At 30.5% G+C, this 21,712-nt stretch overlaps 2 protein-coding genes across 5 annotated transcripts; both read left to right on the top strand.

Moving 5' to 3' along the window:
• Window positions 1–8,792: 8,792 nt before the first annotated feature.
• On the top strand, window positions 8,793–11,478 carry LOC105774282 (uncharacterized). Of its 3 annotated transcripts, none has more exons than XM_012596726.2 (3): window positions 8,793–9,271; window positions 9,735–9,859; window positions 10,956–11,092. In XM_012596726.2, exons 1-3 carry the CDS (start codon window positions 8,902–8,904, stop codon window positions 11,016–11,018), a joined length of 558 nt encoding a protein of 185 aa, XP_012452180.1. In that variant the 5' UTR covers window positions 8,793–8,901; the 3' UTR covers window positions 11,019–11,092. The 3 variants fall into 3 exon arrangements, with proteins under 3 accessions (XP_012452180.1, XP_012452179.1, XP_012452178.1); XM_012596725.2 differs by having other exon boundaries at window positions 8,799–9,250; window positions 11,050–11,478; XM_012596724.2 differs by having other exon boundaries at window positions 8,799–9,271; window positions 11,050–11,478.
• An 8,634-nt stretch (window positions 11,479–20,112) lies between these two features.
• LOC128035989 (uncharacterized) lies at window positions 20,113–21,373 on the top strand. 2 transcript variants are annotated; one of them, XM_052626293.1, is made up of 2 exons: window positions 20,113–20,597; window positions 21,086–21,373. In XM_052626293.1, the coding sequence occupies exons 1-2, from the start codon at window positions 20,352–20,354 to the stop codon at window positions 21,248–21,250; spliced, it is 411 nt and encodes a 136-aa protein (XP_052482253.1). In that variant the 5' UTR covers window positions 20,113–20,351; the 3' UTR covers window positions 21,251–21,373. The 2 variants fall into 2 exon arrangements, with proteins under 2 accessions (XP_052482253.1, XP_052482254.1); XM_052626294.1 differs by having other exon boundaries at window positions 20,131–20,597; window positions 21,081–21,373.
• The last annotated feature ends 339 nt before the right edge of the window (window positions 21,374–21,712 follow it).

Below are 21,712 nucleotides of genomic sequence, written 5' to 3'. Positions count from 1 at the left end.
AATAACCACGGTGATGACGATGATGTTAAAGATCTTCGGTATATTTTACTATTATTTATTTATTATATCATATTTATTATAATTGGAGACTAATCATAACAACATGACTAGATAGATTTTAATTTGAAATCCACGTATGTTTGCGATGGTAATTATGAAATAAAATATCAATGGAGGCATTTAGAAGTCTGTCTTACTAGATTTGTTGCATTCCCCGATGTGAATGCAAACATAAAGAAAATAAAAAATATAATCATGGACCACTGAAAGTGGGAACATAGTAATAAATAAGAGAACAATGAGAGTTCTCAATATAACTCTTCAAAGGGTAAAAATAACTTATGTTATCAATGTGATATGAAAGATATGAGAATGTAGTAATGAATTCTATCCTTACAGATAGAAAATATTTATCTTATTTGGTACTGAAATAAACAAATATTATTTCAATATTTGATAGTACAAAATTAGTTGAAAGCTCCGAAGAGCTAATATATCAATATCTAGAAAGCGCAAAATTTGTAATGGTTAATGCATTAGTTTTAAAAGATATTCATTATAATGGATATCATATTGAGATTGTGAATGAAGAAAATATTATATTTCATATGAATCACTATTGCTATAAATATCTATTTTGAAAGGATGAAAAAAAGGGAGGATTGAGTTATTAATTACTTTTGTTATTAAATTGAATTGGTTGTGGTTATCTTTGTGATCTTCTTTTATCATCATCCCCATTAAGGAGTTGAAAGCAAAATATTTGACTGTAAAAGATCTACTTATGAGCAATAGAATATAATAATTCTATCTAAAGCTTGTTATGACTGAATGCACTGAAGTTGCAAGTTTTTTTTAAATGTGAGTATAACTCTACATTATTTAGAATAAGTTCTCAATTAAAATTACGTGGAAAAATATTACTGGTGAGAACTTGCAAGAGAGAAAACTTATGTATGAAAAGTCATTGGTTATGTACTAGTTGTATTAATAGATTTTGATTGGATTCAAAGTCTACTACTGGAGTTTAATTTGCTTACTTCTTGATAAAATCATCTAGACTCAACACTGAAAAAAAGGGTGCGTTTTAAATATTAAATCAACTTGATATATGGTTTAAATATTTGAGATGATCTTTTAAGTTTTGATTACATGGGTTACATATTGTTTTAAGCATCTCATTTGTTCATGAAAATGAATATTAACTGATTTATTTATGTTGCTATAGTAGGTTTTATAACTAAATAATATATTTGATTAAAACATATCTAGTATGCAAATTTGTGTTAATAAACCAATGAGTTTTATGGTTATTCAATTTGATTTAGTTCAAAGAATTGTTAAATGTAGTAGTTCATACGTTTTATATTATTTCGTGTGTTAATTATTTAGAGAAATGACATGACCAATTGCAAATGAAAAGTTCTATGAGCATGAATGGTTGGATTTTGAATTAAATTTCATGCATATTTATGATGATGGTTATGAAAGAAAAAATTGCTAGTTTTTCATTATGTCATATTTTTATGTTTGAGATATGACTTTTATTGATATATTTAATTTAGGATTTTTTAATACATGACCTAGCCAATTATTCTTGGTAGTTAATTGATTATATAAAACTCTTATTAAAAGGGTTTTAAAAGTATTTTGATTGATCTCATATCTTATTATGGCCAAACAAAATGACGAGCTATTTGTTCCACCAGTTTTGCTCCATTCCCTGAAGTGAATGTGCAATTCATAACAATTATGAATATTTAACTTATTGTCATTATTGACAAATAGATAAGAAGAAGATGGATGATTCAAAATATTATCAAATGTTTATTCTTAGTACTGAATGTTCAATGATTTATATTAATTTATCATTCCTTGAAGCAGATGATATCTATATAATCTTATTGGTAATAAATATGATATATGCTTACATTATTGTTCGAATTACTTTTTGCACATCCCTTGAAGTGAATGTCGCAATAAATATAATAAATTTTATTATCATTTCTTTTGGATATTTGAATATTTTGGCATATTCTGAAGTGAATATTGTATATAATTGTTTGGAAATTATATTTTGTTGACTTAGTAACATTATAAACTTCACATTGATTTAGATATTTCTAGTAATAAATGTCATAATAGTACTTATATGTGGATACAAAGTAAAAGGAATGACAATAAAAGTATCAATTTGCCACAATTTATATAGACATTATTAGTACAATTGAAAAGCATGTTAAAGTAAATCAAGTTCTTGATACAAATGCATTTTACTACTTGGCGTGACTAGTTAGACCATCTGGATTATATATGATGCAAAAATTAATTGAGAATTCATATGGACATTCATTAAAGAACCAAAAGATTCTTTAATTTAAAGAATTCTCATTTGTTGCTTGTTCTTAATGAAAATTTATTCTTAGAAGCTCACTAGAAAAAATTGAGATTTTATGTCTTGCATTTCTAAAATGAATATGAGCTCATTCATCCACCATGCGGATGGTTTTGATATTATATGATTTTGGTAGATGCATCTACAAAAATAATCATGTATGTTTTATCAACTTGCAACATGTCGTTTGCAAGATTGCTTTTTTAAATAATTAATTTCAGACCATGCAATTAAGACAATTCGTCTTGCTAATATTGATGAATATATGTCTCAGTCTTTTATTGATTGAGTTTGAAAAACTTTTGTAAAAGTTTGTTATTTATGCGCATAATGGTTTAGAGAAATTATTAATTGAACGCATCTGGTTAATGTCTAAATCATTACTTATGAGAACTAAACTTCCTATTTCAACATGAGATTATGTTGTTTTACGTGTTGCACGCATCAAGCCAATAAGTTATAAATACTCTCGATTACAATTGGTTTTTAGTCAAGAACTAAATATTTCTCATGTTTGAATTTTTGTATGTGCGTATATATTCCAATTGCTCCACCACAATGCACAAAGATGAGTGAATCCTCAAAGAAAGTTGGAAATATATATTAATTATAAGTCTCCTTATATTATTATATGTTTTAAATGTATTAGAGATTCAATTATAACATGATTCGTGATTACTATTGTAACAGCCCGATTTTAGGCATAGTCGGAACAGTGGTTTTGGGACCACAAATCCGACGAGGGAAAATATAATTATTATTAGATTTTTATGGTCTACAATTTCACGGAAAAATTTCGTGAAAATTTTGTTCGAAAATTTCGACGTTTGGGCACTCAATTTAGCCAAAAGGACTAAATTGTAAAAAGTGCAAAAGTTGAGTTCTACATGTTAAAAGTGTCCAATTGTTATGAAATTTTAAATTGGAGGTCCTTAAATGGTAATTAGACCATTGGTTAAATTGTGGACAAAAATGGACATGAGATAAGTGAAATAGGAAAATTTTAAGTTAGGGGCATTTTGATAATTTGGTAATTAAAAAGTATTAAAAAGACAAAATAGGCCAAAAATCATCATCTTCAACCTCATGGCCGAAATTAGCAAGGGGGAAGCCATGGTTAGGGTTTTCAAGCTTCCAAGCTCGATTGTAAGTCCGTTCTAACCCCGTTTTTAATGTTCTTTACGTTTTTGGAGTCTAGGTAACTTGATTTAGCTTATTCTAGCAATAATTTAACCTAGGGTTTATATTTGGAAAAACACCCATATGTGAAATGTGTTTATTTTGATGTTTTATGGTAGAATATGAAGCTATAAATTATGTTAAACAACTTTTACTAAGCGATTTTAAGTGAAAACGAGTAAAAAAGACATAATCGGTAAAAATACCTAATGTTCATAACTAAGTGTTAGAGTGGGAATTTGATGTTGCCATAGAAGGGAAAAATGTTCATCATGTCATAAAACATAATAATAAGAGATGAAGTTTAATTTCCGAGCTTTGGGGCAAAAGTGTAAATATGCAAAAGTTTAGGGGCAAAATCATAAGTTTGCTAAAGTTCGAGTCAAGGACTGTTTTGATAAATTTGAGTGTTAAATAAGTTAAATGTGTCATTATAGATCAAGAAAGACGAGAAGTCAACCTTAATCGGGGAAAAGAGAAGATTGGGGATTAAATTCCAAAATCTTTACATTTTGTATCGAGGTAAGTGTATGTAATTAATACATTGTTATAAGTATTTTTGTTATATTTCGTGACAATATATACTAAAGGGTTGGATATGAAATAGTTATATTAAAGTTAGAAATTTGAAATTGATAGTTGATTTGTTTAAAATCAACTTGGTTTATGGATATACCAACTGCAAGTAATGGTTGAAGTGATTTAAATCGAATTATTAAATTGGTTATGGAGTTGAGTGGAAAGATTGATATTATAATGTGCTATGGAGAAATTGTAAATTATTGGAAAGTAAAAATCTTTCTGGAACTGTCGGAATGGTAAAGATTTGAATAAGGTATCGATGAACACGTGTGTAGTACTGTGTGAAGGCTACTACGTGAATCGATAAATGATGGTCACATGTGTAGTACTAAGTGAAGGCTACAATGTGTACCGAGAAGCTTTGGTCACGTGTGTAGTACTGTGTGAAGGCTACTACGTGAATCGATAAATGATGGTCACATGTGTAGTACTAAGTGAAGACTACAATGTGTACCAAGAAGCTTTGGTCACGTGTGTAGTACTGTGTGAAGGCTACTACGTGAATCGATAAATGATGGTCACATGTGTAGTACTAAGTGAAGACTACAATGTGTACCGAGAAGCTTTGGTCACGTGTGTAGTACTGTGTGAAGGCTACTATGTGAATCGATAAATGATGGTCACATGTGTAGTACTAAGTGAAGGCTACTATGTGTACCGAAAAGCTTTGGTCACGTGTGTAGTACTATGTGAAGGTTACTACGTGAACCGTAAAACTTGATCACATGTGTAGTACTATGTGAAGGCTACTACGTGTATCAAATGATAAAAGTAACATGGGTAGTACTGTGTGAAAAACCCCAAATATTTGTTGTTATACCGACATGTTCAATGAGATATGAGTATGTGATTGGAAAGTGATAAGTTGCGAAAGAGTGACTGAAGTGATGAAGCCTTGTATTGTGTTATAAAATAAATGGTTATAGTGCTATGTGAATGAGGGATGTGTAGAACTGAATTGAATATTGACTTGAAAATGACAAAGTGAATTTTGAATTGAATAGTGATTGAAAGTGAAAAAGTGAAATTATGAAAAAGTAAAATTAGCAACAAAACAGTTTTGGACAGCAACAATCATATGACTTTGAAAAATCACCAAAAATGGTGTAAATATAATTAGAGAGTGAATAAGATATGAAATGAAAGCTTAGTGAGTATATTTTTACATAAAAGAAATAGAGCAAGCAAAAGAGTTATATATTTTGAGATATTTGAATTTTAGTGAGACAGGGACAGATTGATTTTGGAATCCCCTGTTCTGATTTTGGAAAATCATTAAAAATTTTGAAAAATAATTATGAGTTATAATTTATATGCTTATAATCCTTAATGATTCTATTTTCAAGAGAAACAAACGAGAACACCATTTGAATTCTGTAAAATTAGATAGTTCATTTTTAGTGAAGAGTGGTCAGAACTATCAGACTGCGTAACAGGGTAAACTTTAAACAATAAAATGTACTATTTGGCTAAACCAAAAATTATTAAAATTTTATGGTAAGAATATATGTGAGTCTAGTTTCAGAGAAAATTAATGGTTCTTAATTTGGAGTTCTGTAGCTTCAGATAAAAATAATTTAGTGATCCTGACTCGGATAGATAGCTTTGAATATACATAAGGGTGAATAAAGTCACTATAGAAAATGTTATTTCTTAGAATGTTAAGTACACTAAGGATGTCGAATGAGGAGGAGGAGGAAAATTAAATATATATATATATATATATGAATGATTTATGTATAATTGGTTATATGATCGATTATAATCGATAAACGTGGAAATGAAATGATGCTTACATTTGTATATTATTGATCATGGTTTAAGCTCATATTGGAAAATAAAGTTTCATAGTATGTATGTATGGTATATTTGGTATATGATTTGGTATGAAGTAAGGCCATGAATGGTATATGGATTAAATGCACTAGCTTGCGACTATGGTTGAATGATATGTTATTGTTTTGTGTAATATTCGTAGGAAATGGGTGTGGAAAGGAAATGAAATACTAAGTTCATACTTGAAGAATAAAATGACGAAAAAGAGGATGGTGAGTTGATTCGATGTTGTTATTTAAGCTTAAGTGATGTTTGCATTGCAATACTAAGAATTTTATAAATGTGTTAATGAAGGGTAAAATTGATAAACGTTGAGTTAAATGGTGAATACGTATTAGTATTGAACTTAATGATATTGAATTGTACGTGAATTAAATGAAAGTTTTTAGTGATATGTTTTGAATTAAAAGAATTATGGTGGTACTGAAATGTATATTGGATTGAGACATTGATTTGAATTGTGAACATGAGCAATTGTGAATTGAATGAAATAAAAATGAAACATTGAATTACATGAGTAAGTATCGGGTCTCGTAGGCCCTATTTGTTATAATTATAGTATTTTGAAGTTATAATGTAAAGATTTATAAAAGCATGTTAATAATTTGGAAAACCTTAATTTGAATGAAATTTTGTAACTCGGTTTAATACGTATGCAAATGTATGTGTTCTAGTAATGCCTCGTACCCTATTCTGGCATCGAATACGGGTAAGGGGTGTTACAACTATTTTAATTTAATAGTTTTCCTGACACTAAAGGGAGAGAAATAATAACTTGTAATTAGTTAGGGGGAGAGTAATTTGAACCATAAGTTTAATAAAGATAACTCATTACAAGTTCTCTCATAAAATAAAATAATAAATCTATATGGTCATATAGTAAAGGTGGGTGCTCTAGAAGACACACAAGACATAATAGCTAAAACTCTAGAAGAGATTCAGGTACCTGAAATTGAAGATTAAAATAGTGAAAATAAATAAATCTCGATACGTTATGTCAATTCGAGAAAATGTGAAACCGATAATAAAAGTAGTCGACAATGGTTTTTGCATGCAATATTATTGTTGAAATAATAAAATAAAAAAAAGAATTTTGAATAAATCTATTGAGAAATATAGATATGGAATAGATTGTTCGAACTAGAAAGATGCAACTCAAGTATAATTAAATTTGTGGAGTTTTTGGATTGGTAGTCCAAATATCTAAAGGTATAAAGCCAATGAGAGTACAAATGAGGTAATTTTCTAAAAGCGAAATAAAAATATGAAGCGCTAAGTCTTGGCATTGATTATGAAAAGATATAATATTCTTTTATGGTGGATGCAATAACCTTTAGATATATTATTAAACTGACAGTTCATAAAAGATTTAAATTATGTCTAATGGTTGTTGTTACAACCTTTTATGAATCACTATATAGTAAAGTTTATATTAAAATCCTTGAAGGATTTAGAATGCTAGAAGCATATTGAAATTATCGGAAATTGTTCATTTATATGAATTGAAATAATTTGAACATTTGTGGTAAATTTGACTTAGTGAATAATAGTTGAAGGAGGATTATAAAATGATGCAAAATACCTATTTGTGTTTTTATAGAAGAATTATGATTAAAGTTTGCTATTATTATTGTTGGAACTCTGAAGAGATCAAAATATATTTCCCTAAATTTTCCCTCACTCATGACTTTCAAAAGAATGGTGACATAAATACTCATTTGGAAAGCTAGTATTTAAGATTGAATAAGTAGAATATTAGATATTATGTGATGTTTTTATGAGGGGGAGTTATTACACACTGTACTCTTTTTTCTTTAACCAATATTTTATCCCATTGGGTTTTCCTGGTAAAAGTTTTTAACGAGTTAGCTTGTAATAGAAGATTGTGTACTCTTTTTCTTTCATTAGGTTTTTATCCCACCGAGTTTTTCCTAATAAGGTTTTAACTAGACACATTATCTATCAATGGACATCCAAGGGGGAGTGTTATGAATATCTTATTAAGTGGATGTCCATTAAGATCAAGATAAGTTTTGATGTACTTTAAATTCTAATAGTCATTAGAAGTATATATCTCTGCTTGATCAATAAAAGTACAGTCTCTCTTTGCTCTCCTATTCTCTTTGTTCTTTTTCTTTTATTTTATAACAATTTTTATATTTTTGAATTTTTTTATAATTATAAATTTTAAAATTTTTAAGAATCAAGACTAAAGTGATGAAATGCATAACCATTGAAAGCTATTATTTTTAGAATTAAAATCAAATTGATAGGATATATAAACATTAAAAACTAAATTTATTATTATACCAATAAAAATCACATTAGGATCTCATTAGAAATTTAATGAAAATTTACTTTTTCGAGTGACCAAATAAGTAACACTTTTCGCTCTTGAGAGAGTAATGAAATAGTTTATTTATTTAATTTTATCTAAATTATAGTATTTTGAGTAAATTGTATTAGACATCCTTAAACTAAAAATAAAATAAAACTAAAAAATAAGATGAAACTATAAGGCTTTTATAAAAGTTTAGAAAACCTCAAAATCAACATTTTTATAATATACATTTTCTTTTAAAATTTTCGTTTTAAACTATGTCATATAAAATTTAATATTTCATTTAAAATTTAAATTCACAATGTTAATAATAAAATAACATTATTAATATAATATTAATAATTTAAAAATATAATTAAAATGTTTTAAAGTTTGTGGAGGAATTTAGAATAAAAGTTATAATTTGAGAATGTTGGGTGAAATCACTGTAGTATTTTTATTCAAATTCACCCGAATATTAGATAGACAAGATCCCCGAGGCACTAGCACCAGTACCAGCACCAGCACAGCCCATCCTGCACAATAGAATAAGAGCCACTGCTAAGTTTATAACAAAAGGTCGTAAAGAATGGCAAACCCTAGGCGAAATTCCTACTCTACCAACCAAAGCGTGGACGGCTCATTTCAGTCTCAGACCCAAAGCTCGTCTTCACTCTCATCTTTGAAGCACTTACTGAAAAAACCCCATGCATTACCTTTTCTTCTATTGTTGCTGCTGTTGCTGACATGGGTTTCACTCAGATTGCAGTATTCTTCTCGTTTTCGGCATCAGCAATTGGGCCAAGATGGTCATGGCGATGACGATTCTAAGGCCAATCTTGTCAGATTCAAATCTGGGCTACCCTCAGCTATTGTCAAGGACAAGCGTGGCTGGCTGCTCGACCCGGTCTCTCTTGCGCTTCAGTTTGGCGTCAGAGGTCTGATGCTAACAATCTTAGGTTGTTCTTTGCATTTCTTCAGCCACCATTTTATTTAGATTATATCTTTGTACCCAAATGTTTAGGTCACAATTCTTGTGCAAATCACATAGCAACTTTAGGATGCCAAATCAAATGAAAATTTTAGATGGCTTTGTTTGCTCATATGCTCACTTAAACACTAATTTCCTGGAAATGGATGCAGGGATTCTCTTTGTGTATGTTGTTTTATTTCACGCAGAATTCACTAAAATATGGTTGCCGTACTCTGTTCCTTTTACTCCAAGTAAATGTGATCTTTGGTCTAACTGTATGAAACGTGTGTTGGTGTGTGAGCAATTAGCAATGCCCTGGACAAAACATTGATTCTGTATTGCTATATTCTAGATAGGCTTTAAAGTCCCTTGTTTCCTCATTGTTTGATAATATATATATTTCTTTTAGGTATGTTTAGTTACTCTTTTAGTAGCATATTTTCTTGCAGGTGGAGCGGTGTCTTGTTCTCAAGTACACATTGGTGAAATTCGACGTGGTGATATTAGGGGAAATCACAGACACTATTCCTGTAATGAAACATTTGTCATTTGGGGGGCGAAGACAAAATTCAGGGTATTCTCTTTTTTCATGGAACACTATTTTGATTCTTCTTCATATGTCAGAAAGGCAAAAGCCAAAAACATTGATTAAAGAACCAACTGCAGTTTTAACTAGGATATTCTTCCTCCCATTTATTATTTTCTCTTAACAACATTTCATTTAGGGGTATCTTTTTTCATCTTTCCTCTCTCTCTTTAGTATTTATTCATTCTATCTCTATGTCACACTATGCTTGTTTAAATTCTTTTTTCGGTCTTAGTGTGATTATATGTTTAGTTTGTATAGAGGATTGTTTTGGATCTAATGATTTTGGTTTCATCCAACTATAAGTCCTCAACTTAAGACAAGGATCTTCCTTAGGCTAGCAATATCCTCATGCTGATGTTTTAAAAGGTGAACTATTAAGCCTTGGGGTTCATGGTTTTCATAGATTAATCGATAGAATCATCAGATCAAAAAATTATCTTGAGGATTTAAGGCAAGGCTTGAACTGAGAAGGTTAACATGGCTACCAATGCCAACGTAATCCTTTGTATTGCTTTCAACGTTTCAATGCAACAAAAGTTTCTTTTCACTTTCCCGTTTCTTGTTACTCCATTATTAATATATAAGATTCGTACTTATCTTTTCAATTTTCTTTTTTTTTTTTTTTGTTGAAGTTGTGTATCTGAATTTTCCTTTACCTGTGAACTTGGTCATCCAACATCACTATATCAAATCCTTAACAATTTTTTTTTTCTTTTTGTCCTATTTCTTTCATGTTCCCAATATTTCTTTGGCGTTGTACTTTAAGCTCGTACTAGCATCTTCTTCCTTGTCGTCTTTGTTATATTAAGATCAAGATACAAGATATAAGGTAAGAAAATTGAACATCTGTTTTAGGAATGATGATATGAAATATGGGTTTAAAGTTAATTTTCAATCTCTTTTCTTTATTCCTATTGTAGCATAGATTTCCCTAGTCTATTATATGGATCAGAATATTACTAGACTTAGTTTTTCCATAGTCTGCCAATATCTTGATTCACTCGATTAAGAAATCCAAACAGCTAACATCTTTACTATTTGATCATGGTAATAAAATTCCTTTACTTTTTCATCAGAACAGAAATATTGGTATCATGCAGTAGCACAGATGGAAGTGTATGAAAGATGTTCTAGATATAGTTGAGATATGTAATTTCATGTTGCACCTGTTGCAGTTGGAAAATAATCAGATGGATGGTAGAGGTTATGCTGAAGTGACAATTGGGGAAGACGAAGTAGTTGTTGCAGCTAGCCCAAGTGGAACAGCCCATGCTCTAGTAAATGTAGATGCCTTGCGCAACACATACTTTGTGGGTTGCCAAGATGGTATGGTGAAGTCTAATAGCTCAAATACTGATTTTAACGTCTGGAAAAATCTTTGACTCTTTACTTTGTTCCTTAACTTTCAACTGGAATCCATAATTTTTTCTTTTTTCTTTTCTTCCCGGGGATTCTAAAAATTCTGAAATGGTATATACCTGTAAGTATCTCACCACTTCTGTAGTTCAGTGGTGGCTCTTTGCTCATTGTTTCATTCTTATTTTTATGAAACTTTGGTCCACTTCTGGATGTCTTATAATCAAAATTGAGACGATTTGATGGTTTTTTGGTTTGGGATTAGAGTTGACCATCTTGTTGTTTGTGCAACAGATGCAGAAGTATTTTGATGGATGCCATCTTCATTTGTTCGATTATAGTTTCTTCCTCCACTTCCTATTATTGTTATCTATATACTACTATTTAAGCCTTTGATTGAGTTGGTGTCACGATTAAATCAGGTATCCAACTCAATTAGTAAAATTAATAAAATACGTAATTAAAATAATTTATATTATTTGGAAGGATTTTGGTCTTTTAATTTAAAAATAAAAATAAAAATATTCATGTGGTTAGATTTGAAAACATTAACTTTACCACTGAATTAAAACTTCATTTTAATGTAATATTTACTTTTTGATTGTACTATTTAAATCTCTGATTAAATAGATGTTATGAGTTAATTGGTCATCAAATTTAATTAGGGAAATTATGGAAATATTATTTTGTAATTATAGAAATATTATTTCGTAATTAATTTATATATATTAATTGATGGTATTTTAGTCTTTGTTTTAACAAAAATCAATAAAAATAAAAACGTTCATATGATAAGATTTGAATCCACATGAAATGAATTGATAAAATGTTAAATTTACTACATAATCAAAGTTTCATTTTAATGTGTTTTATACATTTTACTTTAGTTTGTATAATTTATTATCTTCATCAGTTATATATTTATATTTACTATTATTTAAACTCCTAATTGTTTCGGTATTACTAGTCAACCGGTACCATTAAGGGTATTTTAGTCTTTATCTTAACAAAAATCAATGAAAATAAAAATATGCCTATGGTGAGATTTGAACTCACATAATTAGATTGAAAAAACCTTAAATTTGTCATACAAGTTTTATACATTTTATTTTAACATGTATAATATATTATCTCCATAGTTGTCTTTACACCATTAATAAAATATCTAACTTGATGTCTCAATTAATTAAACACCAACTCAATTTTTGTACTTAAAATGAGTTATATTATTCAAGACTACTTTAGTTTTTTAACTTTAAAAGAACAATAAAAAAAGTATACAAATAATGAGATTTAAACCCATGCTAATTAGATTTAGAAAATCTTAAATTAACCATTCAATTAAAATTTTATTTTAATTTATTTATACATTTTAATATTATTTTGCACACTTTATTACCTCTATAAATTGTATACATTTTACTTTCATTAATTATTATGTGTTATTTTAAACACATTTGTCTTTTGAATAGTGGTTTCACACACATACATATGTAATAGAATTTTAGTATATATTAAATAATGTTGTTATGTTACAAGTTAACTCAATGACAACACTATGATAAACAATTGTAGTTCATTTAGTATCGTTAATATGATGTATTTATGTGTTTAAATTTTGTTTTACTTGTAGTTTAATCTATTTTTTAATATCATACATATTTCATGTGTTAGTAGTTTCTTACATCACGTGCGTTGCACGTTTATTTACATGTTTACTTATTTTTTATAAAATGTAAGTCTTCTTTGATAATCCATCACAAATTTTAAATCAACTAAAATATTAATATTTTCAGTGATTTATTTTTTAATAATAAATAATAAAAACAAACGAATTGAAAAATCATTTAAAAACTAGAAAAAGATGGGACAAAGTGTATAATAGGAAGAGGGGAATAGAGTTAGAGAAAAGAAAATCAAAATCACAAATCTCCTGATAGAAAAAGGAAAACAATATGAAAGAAGAAAGAGGATGAAGAAAGGAATAGAGGTGTTCATGGGCCGGGCGGAGAAAAAAATTTGGCCCGAGTCCTAGGCCCGGGCCCGGCCCAAAATATGGGCCTAAAATTTTGTCCAAGCCCGGCCCGGGAAAAATTCTTAAGCCCGAGCCCGGCCCGGCCCAGCCCGACCCATTTTTTAATAAACACCAGAAATTTATTTTAAAAATAAAAAAATAAAAAAAAGTATTTTAAAATATTTTAAAATTAAAAAAATAAAATATATTTATTTATTATATTCGGGCCGGGCCGGGTCCGGGCCAAAAAAGTGGTGCCCGAGGCCCGACCCATTTTCTAAACTGGCCACATTTTTTTGCCCAAACTCATATTTCGAGCGTATATTTTTACCTGAATTCTCCCATATTTTGGACGGGCCGTCGGGCTGGGCCGCCCGGCCCATGAACACCTCTAGAAAGGAATGGGACAATCAACAATCAACAAATGAGATTTTGCTTAATATAGGTAAAATTGTAGGGATGCAAATTAATCTTTTCCTTAAAAAACTCAACTATATTTTTTATTAATTGATTTTTTTTTTGTGAATTGGCTTTTAACTAATTATTTGGGTTTTTATAATGGTGACATGTGTATGTATTTCAAAATTTCAGATACTCATTTAGCCATATACCCATTCGTATCCCTTTATAATAGACAGCTATGTTCCCAAACGTAAAAATTAAAACATTTTCATTACAAAAATCATCTTGAGAAAATTTATTATGTTCATCAACAGGGTAAGAACACAATTCTTTCAAAGAAACTTTTTACCTTCCTTGGCATGTCAGTCCATGGTCTAAGTATTTTAGTTAGCTATTGGTTTTTTTTTTTATGTACAAAAAAGTGTTTTCTTTGACATTTTAGTTAGCTTGATAATGTGTAAGACTATACGTGATTATCAAGAGAGAAATTATCACATATCACAATAATGAGTAATTAATTAATATTAAATTTGTTATATCATATAATAGTTAGTACCTAGTTTGTATATTCGTTGTGTATATCAATTTAAAATAACATTTAATCGTTTCGTAATTTTTATAATGAAATTAAAATATGTATATATATATATATATTAGTTTTAAAAATGTTAAAACAAAAGGTAAGTTTTTATTTAAATAAAGTATAAAACTACTTAAAGTTAATATAAATATAATTATTTTATATAGACTTTTGTATTTAAAATATTTTTCAAAAATTATTTTATTGAAAACATATTTATAATCACAGGTTCAGAGAAAACAATTATTCATGGATTATTTTAAATAAAAATAAAAATACATGGATTTATTAATAAAATAATCAATTTTTACACTTTGGGAATCTAAAATAACATTTTAAATACATCATCAAACACTTTGGTTTAGGTTATATTTTATGTACAATGTTGCATTGAAGTATTTGTAAAAAATAGAATATCGGTAATAATAATATATCATAAAGAAAAGAGAAATAAAAATAAAGAACATAGATTTTTACGTGGAAACCCTTTCGGGAAAAAAACACAGGCAGAGGAGAAGAAAATTCACTATGTCGAATTCGAATGATTACAAGAGGAGTAGACTAGGTCTATTTATAGGCTTGTAAAACCATATTCTAATAGGAGTATAGTAAGATTGAAACACCTTATTCTAATCAATATCAAATAGATGGAGTTTAATAAGGTTTAAGAAAACCTTATTCTAAAATAAAATAAAAGAAGTGTAGTTCTATATGGATTTTACTTTTATTTTATTTTATCACTGTATTTTATTTAAATAAGGATTCGGGTTACTTAATTCTAACAATCTCCACCTTGACACGAATATTAAATGAACAAATTCTTCATCGCGAACTCTCAACGAACAAGTTCTCTACCTCTTCCATAGAACCCCTTAAGGGTTTAACTTCAACAATGAACACCAACCAAGTCTAAGAAATGCTCAAACTTGGTTATAGGAAGTGACTTAGTCATCATATCTGCAGGATTTTCATAAGTACTAATTTTGCTCACAACAATATCACCACGAGCAATAATATCACGAACAAAATGATACCGAACATCAATGTGCTTTGTTCTCTCATGAAACATTTGATCTTTTGTAAGGAAGATGGCAATTTGGCTGTCACAAAATAATGTAATGATTTGAAGGTCTTCATTGAGTTCACTAAAGAGTCATTTCAACCAAATAGCTTCTTTACAAGCCTCAGTAATCGTCATGTACTCAACTTCAGTAGTAAGCAAAGCGACTGTAGTTTGCAAAGTGGCTTTCCAACTGATTGTACAACCTCCGAATGTAAAGGCATAACCTATGAGAGATTTTCTTCTATCAATGTCTCCAGCAAAATCAACATCAACATACCCAATGACTCCATCTTTAGTTCTTCCAAACTGTAAGCAAACATCAGTAGTACCTCGTAAGTATCTTAAAATCCACTGAACTGCTTTCCAATGTTCTTTACCGGGATTCGCCATGTATCTACTAACTGCACTAACTGCATATGATAAATTCTGGACGTGAACAAACCATAGCATACATGAGAGCTCCCACTGCACTAGAGCATGGAACATGTGACATGTACTCAATCTCATCACCTGATTGTGGAAACAAAGCTGATGAAATTCTGTAATGGGCTGCTAAAGGAGTACTAACAGGCTTAGCACTCTGCATATTGAACTTACAAAGAACTTTTTCAATGTACCCCTTCTGACTTAGGTACAATTTACTTACTTTTCTATCTCTGAGAATCTCCATACCAAGTATCTTCTTTGCTAGAACCAAATCTTTCATCTCAAATTCTTCACTTAGTTGGGCTTTGACCTTTCTTATCTCTCCTTTATCTTTAGCTGCTATCAATATGTCATCAACATAAATGAGTAGATACACAAAAGAACCATCACTGTTTTTCTTAAAGTAAACACAACTTCTTTTGAAATCATGAGAAGTCATAAAGGAATCCAACCTCTTGTACCACTGTCTTGGTGACTATTTCAAACCGTAAAGGGACTTTTTCAGCAAGAAAACATAGTCCTCTTTTTCTGAGACTGTAAAACCCTCTGGTTGTTGCATGTAAATATCCTTCTCAAGTTATCCATGCAAAAATGCAGTTTTTACATCTAACTGCTCAAGCTCCAAATCATGCATGGCCACAATACCAAGCAAAGCTCGAATCAAACTATGCTTCACAAATGGGGAGAACACATCTGTGAAGTCCACTCCTGGAATTTGACTATAACCATTTGCAATAAGCCTTACTTTATATCTGGGTTCTTCAACTCTTGGAGTCTGTTCTTTCTTTTTAAACACTCATTTACAACGAACAACATTTTTACCTTTAGGAAGTTTCACAAAATCTCATGTTTTGTTTTTATGGAGTGATTCCATCTCCTCTTGCATAGCAAACATCCACTTTTCTGAGTCTTCACAGCTAACCGCCTCAGAATAATTAGATGGCTCTTGGTTTACATCTATATCTTCAGCCACATTTAAAGCATAAGTAACTAGATCAGCCTCGGCATACTTCTTTGGAGGTTTAATTACTCTTATAGTTCTATTTTTGGCGATAGAGTATTGTGGTAAAGAAGAAACTCTATTCTAAATTTTTGTACTGGCTTGAGGAGTCAACTCTGTTGTAGATTCTAGATTAATCTGATGCTCCACCTACTTTTGATTTTCTTCATTGGAAGAGTCTTTAAGAGATAAGTTAGGTAGCATAGCAGTTTCATCAAAAATAACATCTTTGCTTAGGACACCATAACTTATACCCTTTTACACCAGTTTTATAACCAAGAAAAACACCCAATTTTCCATTATCAACATGAGCATATGCAGGACACCCAAAAATCTTTAAATCAGAATAGTTAGCAAGATTACCAGACCATACCTCTTGTGGAGTTTTTTTCTCAGTGGCAATGGATGGAGATCTGTTGATAAAAAAAAAACCAGTAGAGGCTACTTTGGCTCAAAAAAACTTCAACAAGTTAGCATTTGACAACATACATCGAACTTTCTCCATGATCATTCTGTTCATTCGTTCTGCAACGCCGTTTTATTGTGGAGTATGACAAACTGTCAAGTGTCTCATGATCCCTTCTGACTTGTATAATTCATTAAAATTTTCAGAACAGAACTCTAAGCCATTGTCTGTGCGGAGGTGTTTTATTTGTTTTCTCGTCTACTTTTCGATCATAGTTTTCCAAGACTTAAATGCGAAAAACACATCACTTTTCTATTTCAAGAAGAACGCCCAAACTTTTTTGGAAAAATCATCAACAAAAGTTAGCATATAATTAACTCCACCTCTCGAAAGCACTATGGATGGCCCCCATAGATCATAATGAATATACTCCACCGTTCCTTTCGTGTTATGGATTCCTCTAGTGAATCGAATTCTCTTTTACTTCCCGAAAACACAGTGTTCACAGAACTTTAGTTTGCAAATTCCTTGTCCATCAAGAAGTCCACTTTTGCTCAATTCTGCAATGCCATGCTCACTCATATGCTCTAGGTGCATATGCCAAAGTTTAGTAATATCATCATCTGAAAAGGAAGAGGAAGTGACAGCTGCACCACCAGTAACAGTAGAACCCTACAAAATATATATCTTGACAGTCTTTCTCTGGCCTTTCATCACAACGAGGGAACCTTTAGAAATCTTTAAAACCCCACTTTCAGTTGTGTATTTGTACCCTTTTGAATTAAAAGTACTCAACGAATTAAATTTCTCTTCAATTCTAGAACATGTCGCACGTCACTAAGTATTCTAACAACTTCGTCAAACATCTTAACTTTAATCGTTCCAACACCTGTAATTTTACACGAAGCATTATTTCCCATCAAAACAACACATTCAGAAACTATTTCTTAAGTTGTAAACCAATCCCGACTTGGATTCATGTGAAAGGTGCAGCCCAAATCAAGGATCCACTCAGCGCTCACTTTAAAATTGTTGATAGAAGAGACTAGAAGTTCACCATTGCTGTAGTCTTCTACAACATCAGCTTCACCAGATTTTCCTTGTTGTTTTCCCTTTTGATTCGTAGCCTCCCGTTTGATATTGTTCTGCAGCTTATAGCACTCAGATTTAATGTGCCCTTTTTTTCTTGCAGAACTTACAAGTTTTACCTCTGTTTGAAGACTTTGATCTACTTTTAGATTTACCGCGAGGATTTTGTTCCTGTGTCCTTCCACGATCATCATCAGCATTTCAATCTTGTCTTCCACGAACAATGAGACCCTCTCCCTGAGAGTCAAGTTTAACCACAAGGTGCTTCATTTTATCATACGAGGTTAAAGAATCATAAACCTCATCAACTGTGAGAGACTTGCAGCTATATAAAATCGTGTCTCTAAAGGTTGAATAAGACGGGGGCAACGAACAAAGTAGAATCAACCCTAGATCTTCCTTATCATACTAAACCTCCATGGCCTCCAAGTTTGAGACAATTTCTTTAAACACTGTTAATTGCCCGTGCACAGACGCACCTTCTTCCAAATGATGAGCATAAAGACGTTGCTTCATATGCAACTTGCTGGTTAGAGTTTTCGACATAAATATTTATTCCACCCTCTTCCATAATGCAGTGGCGGTCTTTTCCTTCATCACTTCCTGCAAAATTTCGTTAGACAAATACAGATCTAATTGTGTTAACGCCTTTCGATCCTTACGCTTCTTCTCTTCATCTGTTAATGTCGAAGGCATCTTATCTATCCCTAGTAGGGCATCTTCCAGGTCCATCTGCGCAAGAACTGCTTGCATCTTAATCTACCACAATGCAAATCTGGTGCTGCGATCCAATAGCAGAATTTCATACTTCAAAGATGCCATTACCGTGACCGAGATGAACAACCTAGAAGCTCTGATACTAATTTGTAAAAAATAGAATGTCGGTAATGACAATATATCACAAAGAAAAGAGAAATAAAAATAAAAAACACACAGATTTTTACGTGGAAACCCTTTCGAGAAAAAAATCACTGGTAGAGGAGAAAAAAATTCACTATGTTGAATTCGAATGATTACAAGAGGAGTAGACTAGGTCTATTTATAGGCTTGTAAATCATATTCTAATCGGAGTGTAGTAAGATTGAAACACCTTATTCTAATCAATATCAAATAGATGGAGTTTAATAAGGTTTAAAAGACCTTATTCTAAAATAAAAGAAGTGTAGTTCTATATGGATTTTACTTTTATTTTATTTTACCACTTGTGTTTTATTTAAATAAGGATTCGGTTCATTTAATTCTAACAATATCATATTTTGTATAAGAATTTTCAATCCATCGTAATATATATGATATGATGTATGTAAGGTTTTTTTTAAACTCATGTGATACATGAGTTTATATATATATGATGTGATTAGATGTGTTTATCAGTCAAGTTGGGCATGAACACAATATTAACGTATTTTATGTTTGTTTAAACTTGACCCGACTCAAAAAATATTACTCTTAAAAATTTTCCCTAGTCTACTCATATTTACAAATGGTTAATCCGAGCTCGTTTTAGGCTTGTTCATATTTTTAAAAAAATTAAAATATTTATATTATTTTTAATTAATATTTAATTATTTTTTCATTTATTAAATTTTTATATATAGATATCTTAAAATTATAGAAATGAAATAGACAATACAAAATTATTAAATTTATTTTTAAAATATGGAAATTAAATAGAAAAAGACTATTATAAATTATATTGTTTAGAAATCTTGTTTGCTTTATTTTTAAGTTTGAGCATTGTAAATTAAGGGAGTAAATGGTAATCGCAATATGAAAAGTGCAAGCATCATAAAATGTAATCTTTGATTTGTCTATGGTATAACAAATCATATAAACTAATAATGTAATTTACATTTAATAATTAGACATAATTTGTATTGTTAAAGTAGGAATTTATTTTGATGAATTTTTTAAAACCCAATGTTTTTTTTTTTTTTGAGTAACGGTTCGTTTTGATTCATAATAGGCTTAGAAGACCAAAATAAAAGAACACAAAATATCTAAAGCAAAGCCTATAATGTTTCAACAGAACAGAAAAAGAAAACAAAACCCAACGTAATCCAAAAACAACTTCCAGTCCCTTCGGTTACCAGCTATTACAAAACGGCCAAGTCCTCCAAAATCCGGGTTGAGTTTTACTTATGGCGTGTGAAAATTCTCAACCCGGAATTTTAAAGAGCAGAAGAAAAGGCTATGGTGGTCAATCGAAACGTTGGTCAGAATCTGCCATTTCCAAAGCTGTTACTGGAGCGTCTTCAACCCAGAAAAAGTCTTCAAATCTTTTCAACCCTTCGACTGCCATTGCATGCGCCGCAAAGTTCCCGTCTCTTGCAATAAATTCGAATCTGCATGAGGAAAAATTCCTTGTTAGAGCCTTCGCATCCCAGGTAAGGGGTTTAATCTCCGAATAATCTTCTTTTGACAATTGGATATTTTGAATAACAGTTTAGTAGTGGCGAATCTAGGGGGCTAGCAGGGCCCAGCCTCCCTAAAATGTAAAATTTCTATTTAGGCCCTTGAGATTTTTTAAAAATTTTAAATTAGTAAAGATAAAATTACACTTTGTCTCCCTTAAAATTATAAAAATTCTATTTAATCTTTTAAAATTTATAAAGATATAGACTATAAAAAAAAAATTAAAATTTCATCCAACCCCCTAAAAAATTATTCTGGCTCCGCTCTTATAGTTTAGAATCATTTTCTAGAATAATGTTCGAAAAGCCCATCTTCGGCGCAAACTATAGCCCATGAAGAACCACTGTCGCTTCAGCTAACACCACCAATCTAACCAGTTCTAAACCCTGAGCCCATAATGAGCCATTCATCATTTCTTATAATAAAACCTGATGCTGCATGTTGTCTTGCTGCAGAAAAGCCTGTATCAACATTAATTTTGACCCAATTCGGAGGAGGGAGCACCCATTTATTCAAATATCTTAGTCTGGGATGCTATAAAATTGACGATATCCACCGAAACTCCCTACCAAAGCCCCTGATAAAGGTAACCACTCCTTCTATGCTTTGCATCTTTTGTTCATGAACGAATTTGTTGCGAGAAAACCAAAGTGCCCAAATTGTAATTGCAATTTCATCTTTCTTGTCACTGGCTGAATTTTCAAAGAGCCAGTTTAACCAATTAGTAAAACACATAACTGCTACTGAATTCGACCACAGATAATTTAATTTGAACCAAACTTGCAAAGCAAACGTGCAATCACGAACAACATGGGTAGAAGATTCACTACAACCCTAACAACGCGGACATTTATTATCTGTCATTATTCTTCTAAAATGTTAATTCTGAAATGTGGGAATATAATTCTTCGCAAATTTCCATACTAAAATGCGATATTTTTTATGGACATGCTAAACTCCAAATTTGCTTAAAAGTATATTTCTCTGCTAAACTCAAATTTAGAAGGCTCAATGAGAATTTTATATTCGCTTTTTACTAAATAGATGCTCAAATTTTCACTAGACCATACTACCTTATCAGATTGAT

Source organism: Gossypium raimondii, chromosome 13 (genome assembly GCF_025698545.1).
Source record: "Gossypium raimondii isolate GPD5lz chromosome 13, ASM2569854v1, whole genome shotgun sequence".
Taxonomy (NCBI): Eukaryota; Viridiplantae; Streptophyta; class Magnoliopsida; order Malvales; family Malvaceae; genus Gossypium; species Gossypium raimondii.
This window is presented reverse-complemented; position numbering and strand designations above follow the sequence as displayed.